The 20,235-nt window shown below is 34.4% G+C and overlaps 1 protein-coding gene and 1 non-coding gene across 3 annotated transcripts in view; one reads left to right on the forward strand and one right to left on the reverse strand.

Annotated features, from left to right (window-relative positions):
- The window catches only part of SMC5 (structural maintenance of chromosomes 5), a 98,983-nt gene that overhangs the window by 20,729 nt on the left and 58,019 nt on the right, over window positions 1–20,235 (forward strand). For both annotated transcript variants that reach the window (XM_003782937.3, XM_023508284.1), the window contains exons 4-9: window positions 248–410; window positions 1,988–2,122; window positions 3,806–3,946; window positions 5,280–5,441; window positions 9,349–9,420; window positions 18,878–19,133. In XM_003782937.3, the coding sequence (XP_003782985.1) occupies window positions 248–410; window positions 1,988–2,122; window positions 3,806–3,946; window positions 5,280–5,441; window positions 9,349–9,420; window positions 18,878–19,133 (929 nt within the window). The remainder of the gene's footprint in view (window positions 1–247; window positions 411–1,987; window positions 2,123–3,805; window positions 3,947–5,279; window positions 5,442–9,348; window positions 9,421–18,877; window positions 19,134–20,235) is intronic.
- On the reverse strand, window positions 13,636–13,764 carry LOC111722851. The gene has a single exon (XR_002771505.1). It is a non-coding gene; the product is annotated as a small nucleolar RNA SNORA11 (small nucleolar RNA).

Genomic DNA, 20,235 nt, shown 5'->3' on the forward strand with positions numbered 1-20,235 from the left:
CTGGGCATTTGCTTTAATTTTATTTTAATAGTTTAAATAATTTTGAATGTTGAGTAAGTAGTACTTGACAAGTGGTCAATTAAGGTGTTGTTATTAATAAAATCCCCTTAGGGGCCAAAATACCAAAAGGAATAAAAATTATTATAATAATTGTATTGGGCATATTCAGTGCAAGAGAATTTTTAATGTTTATTTATGAACTAAAGTATTTGGAATATAAAGATTTTTTAAATTATTTTTTAATTAGATTCAGGGCTTCTGGAAATCTCATAATCACCCGTGAGATTGATGTGGCAAAAAATCAGTCATTTTGGTTCATCAATAAAAAATCTACAACCCAGAAAGTAGTGGAAGAGCAAGTTGCAGCCTTAAATATTCAAGTGGGCAATCTCTGCCAGTTTCTACCTCAGGTATGAAAGAAAGAAATATAAAGCTGTAAAAATGTTATTCATAGTGTTTCATTTTGTATACCCTCTGAATGTAAATGCTTTTCAAGGAATATTGTAATGGCTACTATTTAAATTGAACATAGCTCTCCTGTTTCTTTTTGTGTTGTTTTGTTTTTGTTTCTTTTTTTTGCTTTGTTTTTGTTTTTGAGACGACCACTATTACCTAGACAGGAGTGCAAAGGCTGATTATATCTCACTACAATCTCGAACTCCTGGGCTTAAGTGATCTTCCTGCCTCAGCCTCCTAAGTAGCCAGGAGTATAAGTGTGCACCATCATGCCTGGCTAATTTTTTTTTTTATTTTTATAGAGACGGGGTCACACTATGTTGCCCAGGCTGGTCTTGAACTCCTAGCTTCAAGCAATCCTCCCGCCTTGGTCTCCCAAAGTGCTGGGATTACAGGCATGAGCCAGAGCCACCACACTCAACTGTGCATTCTTATTACTTACTAACAGTTCTTTGTAAAAGGTAGCATCTCATCACTTTGGTATATTATTAATTTGTAGTAATTTAGAAAATTTCAATTAAAAAAAGCCTATTTTGCAGAGAAGTTTGAAAGAAAAATAAAGAATAGCTTGCGCTTTCATTTGTAGATCCTTTAAATTTTGTTAACACACCGTTTTTTTAGCCAGTGTATTTGTATAGATATTTGATGCATAAAACTCCTATATCTATAGGTATGCCTTCTAACATCTTAACATTTTAAATTTATTAGAAATAAAAAATCTTGACAATGTATGGTAAATGTACCTTTTAAATTTGGCTTTCAGTTCTGTCTAATGACTGAATTATAGTTCTTTTTTTCCTTTGGAAACACAATAATGATTTATGTCCAAATTAAATAAAAATTTTAAAGTTTCTGTGTTTCATCAGCTAATGTCAGATTATCTCCAGAAGAAAATATTTGAAATTACCCTTATTTTTTGGAGACAGAGTCTCACTTTTTTCCCCCAATAGAGAGTTGTGGCATCATAGCTCATAGCAACCTCCGACTCTTGGGCATAGCTGGGACTACAAGGCGCCCACCACAATGCCTGGCTATTTTTTTTAGAGATGGGGGTCTCGCTGTTACTTAGGCTGGTCTTGAACTCGTGAGCTCAGGCGATCCGCCTGCCTCGCCTCCCAGAATGCTGGGATTATAGGCATGAGCCACTGTGCCTCTTTTTTAAACCTTAGAACATTCCAACTGGTATGTGATAGTGATCATTTCAATTGAGGGGACTAAGTTTTTCTTTTACTCCTAAACTTTTGATTATATGAATATAGACATTTCAACCTGGAAATACTGATGTTGAAATTGTTTAAAGGTTATCAAAAAGGTGACAATTTCTACCTTAAGTTTGTCTTTAATATTTTAAAGAATAATAATATGTAGTAAGTATATGTGTATATGTGTGTGGTTTATATGAAGATTTAGATTTCAAAGTTTTTTTAGAAAATAAACTTCCATCTTGACAGGTATAACCTTTGAGTAAAGTACATTTTGAGAATATATTTTATAACTGATAGTTGTTGCTGATATTAATTTTGTACTCTAGGACAAAGTGGGAGAATTTGCAAAACTCAGTAAAATTGAGCTCCTTGAAGCTACTGAGAAGTCAGTTGGTCCTCCGGAAATGCATAGATATCACTGTGAACTCAAAAACTACAGGGAGAAAGAAAAGCAACTAGAGGTATTTATAAATAGACAACTCATTTGTTTCTTATTGATTTCTATGTCTCAAAATGTGGGAGAGTGAGTAGTAGTTCTTACTCATTGAGTTAATACATACTTGTGATTTTTTTCCACCCAGGATTGTACCACTAATGTCAGTTAAAGTGAGAATGGATTTATTACTGTAAAGATTGAAAAATTTGACAGTTTTAGCACATACATTTAATTGAATTTTTAAGGAACCAATAACAGTATTATTTTCATTCAGGTTCAGAGAACACCTACTATATAACAGGTACCATGTAAAGCTTTGGGTAATACAACAGATACATGTAGCATTTAATGTGGCTTTTAATATAGCATTTCTGTTGAACCAGTTCTTGCCTATGTTTTTTTCAGTCATATGAGGATGGGCTTTGTAAGAGAACTGTATGTTGCAGTGTTAAATTTGTTATTTTTACCTTTAATAAACATAAACAAAAAATATCCTGTTGTAGCATACTGTTTATAAAGGTCTTTTTATTTCATGGGCCTTCTTCCACAATCCAGCAACCAAAATAAACCGTAAATTTTCATAAGAAATCTTGTAAACAAATATTTTCTCTTAAAATGTATACTGTCTATATTTGACAACATACATTTTATTGTAATTAATTGTCATTTTTATTATTATAGTTATTCAGTGTGAATGACCAAAGTAATTTGAAATTGCCTCTTTTTTGAGACAGCCTCATCTGTGGCATCATAGCTACAGCACTTTACTTTTACTTCACTTTTATAGCATTCTACTTTTTTTACTTTGTTGAGATAGGGTCTCACTCTGTCACCTGGGCTAGAGTACAGAGGCATTATTGTAGGCACTACAACCTCAGGCTCTTGGACTCAGGCAGTCCTGCCTCAGCCTTCTAGGTAGCTAGGACAACAGGCTTGTGCCACCATGCTCACCTAATTTTTTTGTAGAGACAAGGTCTCACTCTTACTCAGGGTGGTCTTGAACTCCTGGCCTCAAGTGATCCTTGTGTCTCAGCCTCCCAAAGTACTAGGATTATAGATGTGAGCCACCACACCTGGCCTGTGTTGAGCTTTTTATAATTATTTTATCCTACTTCAGATATTCTCTTCAGTCCTATTATCATTCCTACATCAGACAATCTAATACTCGCACCTGAAATCCTCACCTATACTACCTGTCATCCTCTGGGGGAAGAAAACAAAACAAGAATATACAAGTATTCTACTGGGTTCAGAATAAATCTTTATTATTTATTAATTTGCGATATAAAGATTGGATTTCAGTTTGCTTCTTATTTCTAAGACCTTTAAGTCACAAGTGTTTATAACATACTAATCATGATACTACTACTTTTCATTTACATATCACTTTTACAGCTTTATTGAGTTTTCACCTGTATTAAGTGAATTGGTTCTATCCTTGAGGTGGATGGAGCAAACGTCTCTCTTATCTTTAGACAAAAAGAGTCCAGGCCCAGAGATGTGGCAGGACTTCCTCTCAGACACATGACTAATAAATTGTAGAGCCTAGACCAGAACTTAGGTATGAACATTAACTTATACACAATTCTTAACAACCCCTATAGAATTTTTGTGAAATTTTGCTAGCATTGTTTGTTTTGCATTGTTAAAAGATTTGATCTGTTGCCTTTTTCAGTTAAACTAATTGTTCAACTAATATTTTTTCTAGACCTCATGCAAAGAGAAAACTGAGTATCTAGAGAAAATGGTTCAGAGAAATGAAAGGTACAAACAAGATGTGGAGAGATTCTATGAACGTAAGCGACATTTAGATTTAATTGAGATGCTTGAAGCAAAAAGGCCATGGGTGGTAAGTCTTAATTATTAGAGGCAAAAATAGGTGATTTCTTTAAGTAGTAGAAGAGTGCACTAATTTCTGTGTATTCAAATTAGGTGCTGATTTTTCATTTTTTGCTTTATATATTATAAAATTTTTTGTCTTTTATTATATAGCTGTGTTTGCTATTGTATAACAAATAATGATTATCAGTGCTATTAATTCTTCCATATCTTGGTCTTCAGTATAGTTCTTTATTGTATTCTAAAATGTTACTGATCTAAAATTATTTACACATGTAAAAATTAAATTTTTAAGTATCCTCAGTCAAATCGCTAAGAATTTACCTGGAATGTGTCACTCATAGTAGCTGATCTATTTTATCTGTAGTCTTCCACTTTTAAGTTTCATAGTTTTCCTGAGGTTGGTATATATCTCTGTGATGTATATTTTATTTAGGACCACAGTTTAGGTTAAAAATTCAGTTCCTACAGTGCATTGCTTTGTAATAGGTAGAACAAAATATGTAAGAAAGTTTTGAGGTGTTTTTTCCAAAGTTAGAATGGAAATAGTTGTTACAAGATTTGGAAAAATATGTTGACTATATTTGTGGGATTTTTTTCACCACCACCTCTATTCTAACCTAGTCCATAATTTTATTCTTAAACTTTTTCCTTTCTTCAGCTTTTTTTTAAATTTCATTTTTCCTGTGTCCATTATTATTACTTCACCCTCTTTGTCTTTCGACATCTTTTCGTTTTCTGTTTCAAAAGATTGCCTTTATTGTTTTTCACTTTTCTTTTTTTTAAATTAATTCTTACATTTATTTATGTTTTTTTCTTTTCTTAACCTTTCTTCCTCCCATTCACTCATGAGTTGTCTTAATGTTCCCTTTATTTTTGTTTAGCAGATACTTATTAATTCCTGTGACATGAAAGGATCACTTTTATCTAGTGAGCCATATACTATTGATTTTCCCTTTGACCTATTAACCATTTGTTCTGGGTTTTTTTTTTTTTTTCATTTTTACCTGTAATAACTGAGTTGCTTCTTCATACATCCTTGTATCCCTTTTTATTGAGAGATTAACAGTCATTAGGATGTAGTTTCAGAAACAGGAAAGGATAGAAATCAGTCTAGCCTGGTGATAGAAATCAATGCTCAGTAAATATCAAGACTCTTAATAATTTATATTAGTATTTACTATTTTAGAAGTTTTTTTCAGAGCACAAATTTTACATTAATATACCTGCCAAAGGGATATCAAAACGGTCTTTTTTTAGATTGGGTTTGTATCTGTACCTTGGTTTTGGTATGTATGTTAACTTAAGCTAATAGTTCATTAACTTCTTCAATTATTTGCAAGGAATATGAAAATGTTCGTCAGGAATATGAAGAAGTAAAACTAGCTCGAGACCGAGCGAAGGAAGAGGTGAGAAAACTTAAGGAAGGGCAAATTCCTATGACTCGTCGAATTGAAGAAATTGAAGACCAGCGTCACAGTTTGGAGGCTCAAATAAAAGAAAAGGTACTTTGAGGGTTCAGTTTTGGACTATTCAAATCTTATTTTAGCAAATAAAAAAAAATACTTTGCAAGTTTTTCAAAATATTTTCTAGAGTTAACTTGTAGCTTTCATTCCTTCAGTTCTTTAACCAGGACTTTTACCACCTTAGGGCTTTCAGGGTTTTAATTGTTACGATTAGAAGATTGATACTATATAGAAATTCTAAGATAAAAAGGAAGAAAATGAGATTGTATTGTTTTAATTACAAGAGGATTTATAGTAGTATTCCTAGAAACAATGAAAAGAAACTCAGTTATATGTGCTTTGTAATTACACACCGTTTGAAGGAGGGCAATATAGGAAATATGTTTCGTAGGATAAGTAGTACAGTATAGGTATCCCAAAAGTTGCCATATACAGGGAAAATAGGAAAGTGTAGCTAAAAGTCCCTTTATTTATCAAGTATTTATTATACAATTTTACAAAGAGGTGAGCAACATGTGAAGAATATTTTGTGAATAATGAGACATTTAGGGTGGTGCCTGTGGCTCAAAAGGATAGGGCTCCAGCCCCATATGCCGGAGGTGGCAGGTTCATACCCAACCCTGGCCAAAAAAAAAAAAGACATTTAGCTACAACTTTCTATTTCCCTGTATGTGGTGACTTGGGGCAGTTTGGGGGACACCCTGTAGAATACCCTGTATTTGTATTTTGAAAGTATAACTTGACATTTTTTATGGTCATGGTTTTTAACTCTTAGGAGGATTTTGGAATCAGAGATCATTTTGAGAATGGTTTAACTTCATGCTTCCAGAATAACCCAAAATAAGCAAATCCAAAATTTGTTGTAGATGCACTGAAGTCAAGACATTGACCCCTACTTAAAAACCTCTGGCATAAATTGGTTAGTTAGCTCAAGTAAGTAGAATGCTTTGTAATTAGACTAGTGTGTGAAGGTTAATTTTGTGAATTCAGAAAACCATTTGTAATGTGTTTGGACTATAGGTAGTATATACTCCAGTGTTGGCTATTGTGCTTAAAGATAAGTATCAGTGTTCATAAAAGGAAGATTTCAACCTTGAACTATTACTGGAAGAAAATAGTGTAAAAGCATGATTTTCACTATTGAACAATTATTTCATAGATAGTACATTACAAATTTGGGAATGTTGTTTTCTTTATAGTCATCTTCTCTTTATTTTTAAAATTTTATATAAATTTGAACGTGCTGCTTCAGGTTCTGCACTACTAATTTTAAGATTGTCAGTTGATAAAGATCCATTCAGTATACAGTCTTGATTCATATAAGTTTTAACTTTTGTTTTTGAAAAAGCAATTATGTGGAGTTCTTTCATTTACAGATGCAATTGTGCTTTCTCTTCTTTAGCCAGTCTGTAAATTAGAAAAATAATTTCTTGAGCTAGCTGATACCAGACATTTACTTACTATGCATGTGGAGCAATGCTTGCTGAGCAGGAAAGGCCATATGTAGGAATATAAAGTCTGTAACAGAGCAGAGGAGTCTGTGGTTTACAATTTGCTACTGTCATGTCAGACACGCTCTACTATGTCTTAGTTCTAATGTGGATTAATGTGAATTGAAATTACAGGCTCATGTCTAGAAATAGTTTTTAAGAACACTTAAGGATTTTAAGACTTGATTTTAAAAGAGAATTACTATTGATTATTTTAAATTTTAGAGCAAAAAGGATTATTAGATACTAGTATAGACAAATGCCCCCATTTTAGTTACGGATACTGAATCCTAGAGGTAACATGACTTCCCGAAGATACAGAATAGTTGGCCATCCTTGTTATGTCAATGGTAGTTGGTTGTAGTTAGGTTGTGGATATGTGATTGCTTTTTTTTTTTCCCTCAATTTTCTGTTACTATAGAATTACTTCTATACATAAGTAGTGGGAAAAATGTAGATAATAAATTCCAAATCTCTTAATTAGAGAACATATTTAAAACCCTTTATTTTACTTGCCCGTTAGTAACAAAAGCCTGGCTATTGTCAAACATTGTCATTATCAGATATCCAAGAGCCTAACTTGTTTATTTGATAGTCATGTAGCCTAAGATATTTTAGAATTGTTTTTCTAAAGAAATGAACAATTGGGGTGGCGCCTGTGGCTCAAAGGAGTAGGGTGCTGATCCCATATGCCAGAGGTGGCGGGTTCAAACCCAGCCCTGGCCAAAAACTGCAAAAAAAAAAAAAATGTCGCCTGTGGCTCAAGTGGCTAAAGTGCCAGCCACATACACCTGAGGTGGCGGGTTCGAATCCAGCCTGGGCCCGCCAAACAATGATGGCTGCAACCAAAAAATAGCCGGGCATTGTGGAGGGTGCCTGTAGTCCCAGCTACTTGGGAGGCAGAGGCAGGAGAATCACTTGAGCCCAGGAATTGGAGGTTGCTATGAGTTGTGATGCCACAGCACTCTACCCAGGGTGACAGCTTGAGACTCTGTCTCAAAAAGAAAAAAAAATGAAATGAACGCTCCAGGATTCTGAAGTAGCGCATTATGTCAGTCTTTATTTTGTAAAAAGTATTAGCACCTACAGCTGTGCAACTGGAAGAAAATGGTTAATTTTGTTGAGTATTCGTGCTATTCTTGTTCCTTTTCCTTCTGTTCTAGAAGAAAAAGTTTTCTTACACTTGTAATTTTTTTTTTTTTTTAACATTTCATGGGGGTAATAAAGTCTTATGGGCAGGACATAGGCTTTAGATTGACACAGATCTTATTTGAAGTCCTCACTTTGCCATTTACTAAGTGCCTGAGCAAGTTAGTCTCACTGAGTTTTACTTTTCTCACTCAGGTGGAGACAGTAATACTAAATTTTATCTTATATGATTAACATGTATGATGTAAACATACATCAGTATTACTAGCGTCAGTACGTTAATTTTCCTATTTAGGAAGAAACTGTTAATACTTTCTCCTTAGCATTGGGAATCTATTGCTGTTTCAGTGATAATGCTAGGAGGACTCACAGCTAAGATTTATTACAAGGAAAGCATACAAAACAAGTCAGTAAAAGGAAAATGCATATAAGGGCAAAAGTCCTGGGGAAACCAAGCACAGGCTTCCTTCCAAAGGTCCTCTCCCAGTGAAGTCATGCAAACCGTGCTAAATTCTTCCATCATCAAATTGTGGCACAGCCTGCACAGTTAGAAGCACTAACTGGGGGAGCACAAAAGCAACTCAGCACTCATTGACAAATAAAGAGGATACAAGAAGGAAAGCAAGACTTTAGCTTCACTCACATTATTTGTATGAACAAGCACAATGAGCCACTCTTACCAATTACAAAGCGGTGGATACACTCCCAGAATGCATCTAGACAGTAGCTAAGAGCCAGCCTTGCAAGTAAGCCTTTTTGAGAGTAGTCTTCTTAGGCCTATAGTGTTAATTCTTTTCTGTAAGCCTTATTCTTCACTGTTTGGATTCTGTATTTTTATGTATTTTACATGTTTTATTTGTTAATGAAAAATCAAGGTGGTTATATACTAGATGATAGGAAAACCATGTATTTGAAATCAGACCTGATCTTGAATATTAGTCACCATTTTTTAGCTATGTACCTAGGTTACGTGGGCTTGTTTGAGCCTTATTTTCTTCATGTGTTTCTTCTGTCCTATCTTATAGGATTGTTTTTAGGATCAGATAAAATAATACAGGAAAATAAATGTGAAGAGATAAAGCATGTACATGCATATTGGTGAACTTACTTTTCAATATAAATAGGAATAGCCTTTTATAGATTTACAAATAAGTTGGTATTTTTGTGATAATTATGAATTTAGTTTGAAATATGAAAAATTGTTATGGGTTGCCTCACGTAACAGTATTGGAATGAGCAGGGCCATGTAATTGGCTTGCGTGAGTTTTCAACTAACTTCTTCCTCCCTCTCCTCTTAATTTTACAGGCAGCAGATATTAAGGAGACGTCTCAGAAATGCAAACAAAAGCAAGATGTTATAGAAAGGAAAGATAAACACGTAAGATTTCATACTGAAATTTTCATTATGTTAATTTGCCATAACTTGTTTTAAATATGGATCATGCAGTAAATTCTTATTTTCAGTTTATTAGTCTGTGAGGGAAACTAGAATTTGGAAGTTGTAGTAGTTGCACAGAGGACAAGAAATTCTTCAGAACTACTTTTCTGTGCATAACAGTCTTAAGTTCAGAGTCCCTAAGTTTTTTAATAGGTTAATGGTGTATTTAACTGTCTTTAATAGCAGAAATTAAATTCTGAGGGGTATATTCTGGTGTGTTTTTGTTTTTGTTACACCAAATAGATTTTTCATTTCAAGAAGTCAGCCATGACATTTATGTAGCAAAATGCATATATACCTTTACTCTTGATTAGGATTAGTAGGAGGATATATGCTTAAACTACCGAAGTTTTCATTTGATGATGTTGTTGAATTTTGATCTGCTTTGATGTAATCTCAGTTTACAGTTCTAATTTCTGGAAATGAAGATGGTTAAATTATAAACTTCAGCTTATTGCAGGCAGTTTTTTGTTAAGGAAATTTCTGTTTTAGTGAGTTTATACTTCAATGTAGCAAATTTTAAAACTTAAAGGAGGAGGACTTCTTGTTACAAAATGATGAACTTCAGAAAAATCTATGTGGTGAAAGATTGTCAAGGAGATTTTATGATGAACATGTCTTTGTGTCTGTTGCCTTTGATACTTCCTCAAGTTTATTTTGTACTCCTAAATTGAATTTTGGCATTCCTAAGACATTTATTAATTTCCAGGAAAATAATTTTTATTATGTAATTATTACTAATCCATAGTATCTTATTGTTTTTGATGTATGCAATACCTTCACAAATCTTCTTTCCATTTTCTTTTTTTGGGGGGAGTATTTCGTTTTACTTTGGTTTCTTGCTTTTTTTTTTTTTCAAATTCAGAATATTTTATTTACTGTAATGGCAGTGTATAAATCACTTACAATTCTAAAGTTTATTTTTTTATTAAATCATAGCTGTATACATTAATGCATTTATGGGGTATAATGTGCTGGCTTTATATACAATTTGGAATGCTTATGTCAAGCTGGTTAACATAGCCTTCACTTCACTTTCTTAATTATTGTGTTAAGACATTTATACTCTACACTTAATACATTTGACATGTACCCTTGCAAAATGCACCATAGGTGTAGGCTTGGGGCCTGTAGCTCAGCAGCTAGGGCACCAACCACATACACCAGAGCTGGTGGATTTGAATACAGCCTGAGCCTGCCAACCAACAATGAGAACTGGTTTCTTGCTTTCTTAATGGAGTGTTTGTCTGGGGATCTTTGGTGGTTTCATTATGGTTATCAGGCTGATTAAAAATTCTTTGTGCATGGATGAGCCTTATTGCAAAATTATTTTAGGATGACTAGGTAAAGGTTACTTAAAAGTTCTTAACTGTTTTAAATTTCTACAGGGACAGAATTTTTTAACTTTTTTTGAAATACAGAGTTCTAGTTATTTTATGGTCAATAAATGTGGCATTTATGACTCTTTACAGAATTTTTGAGACATCTTTTGGACTTTCACTATTAAGAATTCTTTCAGGAATCAGGGACCAAGACCAAATACATACTTTTTATTATATCACAATTGTTTTTAATATCAAAATACTGGAAAACTCTCAGGCTTAAGTGATTTTCTTGTCTCAGCCTCCCAAGTAGCTGGGACTACAGGAGCCGCCACAACACCTAGCTATTTTTTGTTGTAGTTGTCGTTGTTTAGCTGGTCCTGACTTGGGTTTGAACCCACCAGCTTTGGTGTATGTGGCTGGCTCCATAACCACTGTGCTATGGGAGCTAAGCCTCTTTAGTATTTCTTGTAGGGGATATGTGCTAGTCACAAATTGACTCTTGTTTTTGTTTATCTGGGAATGTCTTAAATTTTTTTTTGTCTTTGAAGGATAGTTTTGCTGGATGTAGAATTCTTGGTTTTCTTTCACCACTTTGAATGTGATGTCCCACTGTCTTCTGGCCTCTATGGTTTCTGATGAGGAGTTACTTGTCATATTATTAAGGGATGAGTATATGATGAGTGTTTTCTTGTTGTCAGAGTTTTCTCTTTGCTTTAGTTTTCAGCAATTAACTGATATTTCTACATGGAAGTTTTCTTGTGTTTGTACTTAGAACTCATTAAGCTTCTAAATGTTCAGATTAACGTTTTTCATCAAAGTTGGAAAGGTTTTGGCCACTGTTTTTTCAAATAGTCTTTCTGCCTCTTTCTCTTCTCTTCCAAGATTCCTATTATGCATATTTTGATATGCTTGATGGTTCCCCACAGATCTCGGAGTCTGCTCATTTTGCCTTACTCTTTTTTCTTTCTTTTCCTCAGATTGGATAGTCTCAATTGACCTGTCTTCAAGTTCACTTATGCTTTGTTCTGCCTGTTTAGATCCGCTATTGAGTTTTTAACCTTTCTCTTTAGTTACTGTGCTTTTTAACTCCAGATTTTTCTAGTTGTCTCCATTTTTATATAATTTTTATGTCTTTATTGATCATCTTTGTTCAGAGAGACATTGTTCTTTTATTTTTCTTTAGTTTTTTAGACATAGTTTCCTTTAGTTCATTGAGTATTTTAAAGTCCTTATCTTGTAAGCCAATTTCTGAACTTCCTTGGGACTTTTTTTCTAGACTGCTTTTTTTTTCTGTGTATGGGTCATACTTACTTGTTTCTTTCAGTGTGCTGTGATTTTTTTGTTGTTGTTGAAATTGGACAGTTTAAAATAATGTGGCAACTCCAAAAGTCAGTTCCCTTCCCTTATGTAAGGCTTGATTATGATGTTCATTCATGATGTTTTTGCTGTTCGTTTGTTCCTATCTCTTTAGTGTCTGCTAGCTTGTGAGCTATTAAGCTTGTGAGCGCTTGTTTTCAGGGCTACCACAGAAAAAGGGAAAGGGTTTGAGAATAAAACATGTTCACAATTCCACAAAGCTTGCTGTTTTTAATGAGATTCAGTGATTTTTCTTGAATAGAGCCTTCCCAGAATGTTGTGAGCATTTTAGTTAAATTCCAGAAGTCTGAAGAGTTAATTTTGACAGATTTTGTCTGTGTTCTCATTACATTTTTGGAGAAAAGGATTTGCAGAGTTCTTCACCATTCTTGATGACGTACAAATCTTTAGTATATCACAAGAAAATGTTCCTGGGATTTTAATAAGAATTACATTAAACTTTTGGGGAGAATTGAGATCTATACTTTGTTGAGGCTGATTTATGGACACACTGTGTCTCCATTTATTTAGATGTTTAATTTCTTTCATCAGCATTGTGTAATTTTCAGCATATAAGTCCTCCGTGTATTTTGTTGGATTTATACCTCAGTCAGTCTGCCTTTCTTTTCCTTTCTCTTTCTTTCTTTCTTTTTTGGTAGATGCCTTGAGATTTTCTTTTCTTTTTTTTAGCCTGAGTCTCACTCTGTCACAGTGGATAGAGTGCCGTAGTGTCATCACAGCTCACAGCAACCTCAAATTCCTTGGGTTTAAGTGATCTTCTTGCCTCAGCCTCCCAGGTAGCTGGGACTACAGATGCCCGCCACAACACGCAGTTAGCTTTTGTATATATATGTTTTTTTAATAGAGATAAGGTGTCACTCTTGCTCAGGCTGGTCTCTAACTTCTGAGCTCAAGTGATCCACCTGCCTGGTGCCTCCCAGAGTGCTAGGATTACAAGCGTGAGGCACTGTGCCAGGCTCACCTTGGGATTTTCTACATAGACAGTCAATCACGTTACCTACAAATATGGACAACTTTATTTCTTCCTTTCTGATTTGTATGCATTTAGTTTCTTTTTCTTGCCTTATTGAATTGGCTTCAGAACTTATGACATGGTGTTGAATTAAAATGGTGAGCACTGACATCCTTGCCTTGTTCTTAATCTTAGGAGGAAAGCATTCACGTTTCCATCATTATGTATGTGCGCTATAGGGGTTTTGATTGCAGATGATTCTTATCAGATTCAGTAGGTTCCCATACATATTTGTATGTTTCTAAGAATTTTATCATGGGTATTCTATTTTGTCATATGTTTTTTCTGCATCTATTGATATGATTATATAATTTTTTTTCTTTAAGTTGTTAATATGATGGATTGTTGGGTTGTTTTAAACTTTCCAAACATACAGCACAGTTGAAGAATTGTGATCACCTATACACCTACCACATACATTTTATAATTTTTTTCTTCTTCACATGTAGGGTATTTGTTTATAGGGAGGCCACAGTTCTGTGCTCCTCATCACAGTGACCCTAGATTCCTACTGGGTATGTTATAAACTGATGGATTGTTTTTTGAATATCAAATCAACCTTGCATCCCTGAAACAAACCACACTTGATTGCATTGTATAAGTATACATGCATATAATCCTTTTTACACATGGCTAAATTCTATGTTAATAGATTTTTGCATCTGTATTCATGAGAAATATATTCTATCATTTTCTTTTGGTACTTTCTAATTTTGGTATTGGAAAAACTAGCTTCTTAAAATGAGAAGTGATCTCTTCTGTGTTCTGAAATAAATTGTGTAGAATTGGTATTCTTCTTCAAACATTTTATATAATTCTCTAGTGAAACTATCTGGACCTAGAGATTTATCTTTGTGGAAAACTATGAATTCAATAATATTTACAGGCCTGTTCAAATAATGTTTCCTATTAGGTGAGTTGTGGTAGTTGTGTCTTTTGTGGAATTGGTTCATTTGTTTAACTTGCCACATTTTTTGTGCCAAAATTGTGTAAATTTTTGGTATCTGTAGAATCTGTAGTCATACCCGTGTTTTATTCCTGGATACAGACAACTGAGTTTTTGATTGTTTTGTTCTATTTTTTTGGTCAGTCTTGGCAGAATTTTGTTAATTATAGTGATCTTTTCGAGGAAGCAGCTCTTTGTTTCATTCATTTTCTCTGTTTTCAATTTCATTGATGTTTATTCTTACCTTTCTTACTTCCTTTCTTCTGCTTTGATGGAGAGTTGCTCTTTTTTCCCCCTAGTTTCTTGAGGTAGCAGCTTAGATTATTAACTTGAGACTTTTCCTCTTTGTGTATGCACTTTTGATATATATTTTCTTCTCATCATTGCTTTACCTGTATCCCACAAATTTCGATGTTTTGTATTTTTATTGCAATTCAATTTAGTGTTTTTTTAAAATTTTTGAGATTATAATTTGTTTATCCACGCTTCTGTTAGAAGACATTTACATTGTTTCTAGTTTGAGGGTATTACCAGCTTTATTGGTATTGAATATTATACACCATTTTGTGTGGTAATAAGCTTTTGTTTCTCTTTGTTAATTTCTTGGGAGTAGAATAGCATAGGTATATATTTAACATTTTAAGGAATTGCCAAAATGATTATTGGTAATTTAAGTTTAATTGATAAAAGTTGACTTGTAATAGCTTGGAATTATTTTTTAAGTGGTTCATCGTAGATAATTTGAGAAATACTGCTGTGGAGTAGCCTTGGAGGAGTTAGATTTAGGTTGCTGCAGGAAGTCTTTACATTGTACAAGATAAAGCAGAGTGAACACAGATGTAAGTAGAATGATAGATTTGGAAGCAGGAAAAGGGGAGAGTACTTGTAACTATTAATGAAGTAGAGGTAAGGTCATTAGCTAAATAGAGGGAAGTTAGCAGTAAAGGATTGAAGGAGGTGGAGAAGGTATGAGCTCATCTTGGAATGAGAGCACAAATTTATTAGAGAAGTTTAATTGGTATATCTGATAATTTTAAGTGCCTGTTTAAATTTTGTGGCTGTAAATTTAAAGTGAGACTGTTAGTTACTTAAAAACAGTTAGAAGGCATAGAATTAGGTTTACATAGGACTAGGTTTTTCCTCCGCCAATGTGACATAGGAATGGGAGGGTCAAGAGGTCACTGCAAAGGCATGGTTATAGTGCTGCATTGTGGAACTTCAACTGATTAAGCAAAGAAATGAAGGAATGATGGATTGTGAAAAGGTAGTGGGGGGGGGGTCAATAGATTGTAGGACCTTGTGGCATCAGAAGGTAGGAAAACAGTGATCAAAAAGTAGGATTATGAAGATACGATTTTCCAGAAGTGATGTGATGTTTGGTGATTTATGTGATTTAGAATATAACCCTCCTCATCCACCTCTTCATGAAGAGAAGGTGACTGGGGAGGGGTTAAGGAAAAGATGGTTGAATTTGAAGAAATAGAGAAACACAGAGTTCAAAGAGATTGATTTTCCTGTGTATGTATGTGTGTGTTAAAGTCACATGATGACAGGCATAAAGTTATGGAGAGGGGATGATGGTGAATCAGATACCAAAGTCATCAATGAATGAGTGAGTTAGGGGAAGATTTTGAGGGAGGTAGTTAATACAGCAACAAGGATAATTGTTGACAAAGTCTGATCCCTGGTCTTCAAAAGGAAGTGAAGTGGGGCTCAAAGGAGGAAGGAGTACCATGGGGAGTAATGGGAATAACCTCCACCTCTGGGTTTTGTGGTAATGGTTTATGGCAGGAAAAGCTCAGGAAGAATCTAGGAAGAACAAGTGTCTTTCAGAAATAGCCAAGTTTTGGCTTGGCGCCTGTGGCTCAAGTGGCTAAGGCGCCAGCCACATACACCTAAGGTGGCGGGTTCGAATCCCCAGCCTGGGCCGCCAAACAACAATGATGGCTGCAACCAAAAAATGGCCAGGCATTGTGGCGGATGCCTGTAGTCCCAGCTACTTGGGAGGCTGAGGCAGTAGACTCACTTGAGCCCAGGAGTTGGAGGTTGCTGTGAGCGTGATGCCATGGCACTCTACCCAGGGTGATAGCTTGAGGCTCCGTCTCAAAAAAAAAGAAAGAAATAGCCAAGTTTCAGGTAGAACAAAGGAAACATTCAGAGAAATTGAAGATATTGAGTGATAGGAGGACAGTATCATAGCAAAGATGAGTGATCTAAGAGGTTTAGACTTAATGGGTGCCTTAACTGAAACGTGATTAGTCATGACATTTTCCTGAATGTAACAAAGGAGTTGTTACCTGAAGGTAACAAAAGAGTGAGAGTTTAGAAAACTTACCTGAAAGGTAGAGGGGTTCATTGCTTGTTTTTTGTTTTTTGTTTTTTTTTTTTGCTTTTCAGTTTTTTTGGTCAATACCAGACTAAGACTTTCTTTTAGTTCAGCTTTCTTTGGCAGCCCAGTGACTTTCAGCAGCTTGGTGGTCTCTCTTTTGCTAGGATTACAAAGATTATATTTGTTAAACTTCTTGTCCCTTTTTCACAGCTGTGGACCTCCTCGTGTGTTTGATAATCTTAAATCTGTACTGCCTTCTGTAATGGGCCCATTTCTTCTTCTAAATGCCTTGGACCTTATAGGTTTTTTGGCAGAGCACTGGTTTCTTGTCTACTTCCTTCTTTTAGGCCCATTGAACATTGTTAATTTTCATTGGTAGATAATGTATCTTAATTGTTGAAATACATTTTCTTTTGCTTCTACTGTTTGGTGTATAGGAGAGAGGATTTGGGTGTGTTTGGTTCATTATCTCAGTACTGCCAAAGCTAGATTATTAGAAAGGAATAATTGATAGTGTCCTAAATTTCCAACAATAGGGAATGGAATAATGTGTAGTATATCTTTATAACACTACACAGGTGTTAGAATTTTGTTTTGTGAAGACAAGGGGAGTAATGAGAAACTGCTTTCCATACATTTTTAGTGATGCCATTTAGTAAAAAATACATGTTCAATAGATAAAAGTAGGCATTGAAATGTAAAAAGTTAAAAACATTAAGATTATAAATGACTTTTATTTGTTATAATCTTTATATTTTCCATTTTTCTATAATGAATATGTTGTAACTTTTATAATGGGAAAGGGGAGGGGGTAACTTGGAAATAAAACCAGCTTATAAATAGATCATGTGATGTGTTACCTTAATCTGTTTTAATAGAAAATTCTAGTTGTAAAAAATAAATTGGATATATATGTGTATATTTGTGTGTGTGTATGAGTGTCTTAAATAAAATCCTAACTGTCTTAGACAGACAATGGATTTGATAAAAATTTCACTCATATCAGATGGTGACTTAATATATCTGGTTTTTAAAATATAATTAACCCTGAATATAAGTCAAGAACTCTAATCATATAGATTATGATTAAAATCTCATAGAAGTTTATGCTGTTGGTAGAAAACAATTCTTTTGAAGGAAAATAGTTTATTTCAGTTTAAAATGATAACTTGTGTATTTTTTACACAAACTACTTGAGACCAGAAGTGTTAAAGAGATTTCAGCAGGTTTTTGGATTTTGGAATATTTGTGTGTGTGTGTGTGTGTGTGTGTGTGTGTGTGTGTGTATAGAGAGAGAGAGAGAGGTAACTTGAGGATGATCCTTAAGTCTAATCATGAAATTCATTTCCATTTCAAATATTCTTTCTACATATAGCCTGTGGTAATTTAATCCTTTTTTCCACCCCCCAAAGAGATGTGGTCTTTCTCTTTCTGTCACCCAGATTGGAGTGCAGTGGCCTGATCATAGGTCACTGTAGCCTCAAACTTCTGGGCTCAAGTGACCCTCCTGATGCAGCCTTCCCGATACCACCATGCCCAGCTAACTTTTTTTTGGGGGGGGGGTCTCACTATGTTTTCTAAGCTAGTCTCAAAGTCCTGTCCCTTAAGCAGCACTCCTACCTCAGCCTCTTGTAAGTGTTGAGTATAAGCACGAGCCGCTGCAGCCAGCCACATGTAGTTTTGTGCATGAGACAAAAGTTGTATACATTGAATCATCAGAAGCCAAAACTGTCTCCATCTCAGCCAGTTATATGAGTAGTAGTCTGTGGTGGTTTGCAGTCACCATCACTCCTGTCTTTGAATGTATATGCTACTGATAGATAAGCAGTCATTTTCTTATACATACTCACACAAGGTACTTAAACAGTAAAAAATATGACATACCATTCATATGTGAAAAATAATGTGTTCAGAGTAACTTATGTTATATGGACACTGGAAAAGTTTCAGGTTTGGACATTTCAGATTTCACATTTTTGGATTAGGGATTTTCAGCCTGTAATAGAGTGACTTAGAATCTTTATCATTATTTCTACTGAAGCTATCATATATTATCCCACATGACTATATTAATTTTGTTCTTAAGATGTGTAGTATGTATTTACTGCCTATAAATATTTAGAAATCTGTTTGGTTTTATAAATACTACGTGTTTTGTTTATTCAGTTGTTAAAGAGTACTAATGATATGCTAAGCTCTACTTCTAGGTATTTGGGATTTATTAGTGAATGTACAAAACAAAGATAAAAGTATGGTAGAGTTGGTAATCTGCTAATCTAATTCTCTCAGGATGCCTTTTAAGGAAACACTTGTGTTTTCAGATTATTTGCATTCCTAAAATTAGTATATTACTGTGAAAGCCTTATAAACGCACAATCTCAAGTACTAACCTTCTTTTGTTTAATTAGATTGAGGAACTGCAGCAGGCTTTAATAGTAAAGCAAAATGAAGAGCATGACCGACAGAGGAGAATAAGTAATACCCGCAAAATGATAGAGTATTTGCAAAATGAACTAAAGACTGCAGAAAACTGTGAGAATCTTCAGCCCCAGATTGATGCCATTACAAATGATCTGAGACGAATTCAAGATGAAAAGGCATTATGTGAAGGCGAGATAATTGATAAACGAAGAGAGAGGGAGACTCTAGAGAAGGAGAAGAAGAGTAAGTTTTCTTAAAGTCAGGTTAAAATGTTTATAAATTGGAGGTGTATCTATGTTCCCTCCCTGCTGAGGAAGCTTAGCTTATGCCTTAATTACTTCACCTTCATCCCTTAATTATGTGTATCTTTTCATGTACTATGATGTGCCACTAGCAGCTGGTTTAATTCTCTAAAGGTATTTAGCTAGCCTTATTTTCTTTACAGAGTCACTCATTGTTACTCAGATCATTTTTGAGTAATGATTGTTACTCAGATCATTTTGTTTATTGTAGCCTTCATTACTTCCATTAGCCTAGTTCTTTGAAATCTTTCCAGTTTCATATTTGGTTTTCTTACTTGTAGACTATGTGAATAGATTTGTAGCATTATTTGAACAGAGGAGATAATATATTGTCTGCTCAGTGCAAATGTCTTAAGATCCGTTAAAGAAAAAACCAATTTTTTGTGTTTATCAAAGTGCTAGATGTGTATAGCTTAAAAAAAAAAAAAAAGAACTAGAGGATAAGAGGGGTGCAACCCCTTTCCCACTTCCAGATTCACTCGAAAGTAAACATTTTTAACTCCTTCAGTTTTTCTAATAGTCTTTCCATGTACATATATATATATATTCTTATTTTACTATTGCTTGATAATAAATTTTAGACCTTACCTTTTTATATTTACTTTAGATGTTAATTTTGCCTTTTCTGTTATTGTAATCTTCAAATGGGAGTATTATGTTAATAATTATTTTTATTATAGTTAGTATAGTTTTTTGTCATTTAATGATTATTGCTTGTGTGTACTGTTTATAAGCTAAAATACTAGTATTCCCTTCCATCTTTGCATTTTACTCACTTCTGTTTTTACATTCTAAATTCCCTTATCTTTACTCTGCTTTTGATATTTTCAAGGCTGAAACCATTTATATTTATTGAGAACTATACTTAAATTTAATGTGCTGGGGCTCAGCACCTGTGGCTCAGGTGGCTAAGGTGCCAGCCACATATACCTGAGCTGGTGGGTTCAAATCCAGCCCAGGGCCACCAAAACAACAATGATGGCTGCAGCCAAAAAATAGCCAGGTGTTGTGGCAGGTGCCTATGGTCCCAGCTACTTGGGAGG

The sequence above is a fragment of the Otolemur garnettii genome, unplaced genomic scaffold, assembly GCF_000181295.1.
Source record: "Otolemur garnettii isolate 467f Iridium unplaced genomic scaffold, OtoGar3 scaffold00006, whole genome shotgun sequence".
In the NCBI taxonomy this organism is placed as follows: domain Eukaryota; kingdom Metazoa; phylum Chordata; class Mammalia; order Primates; family Galagidae; genus Otolemur; species Otolemur garnettii.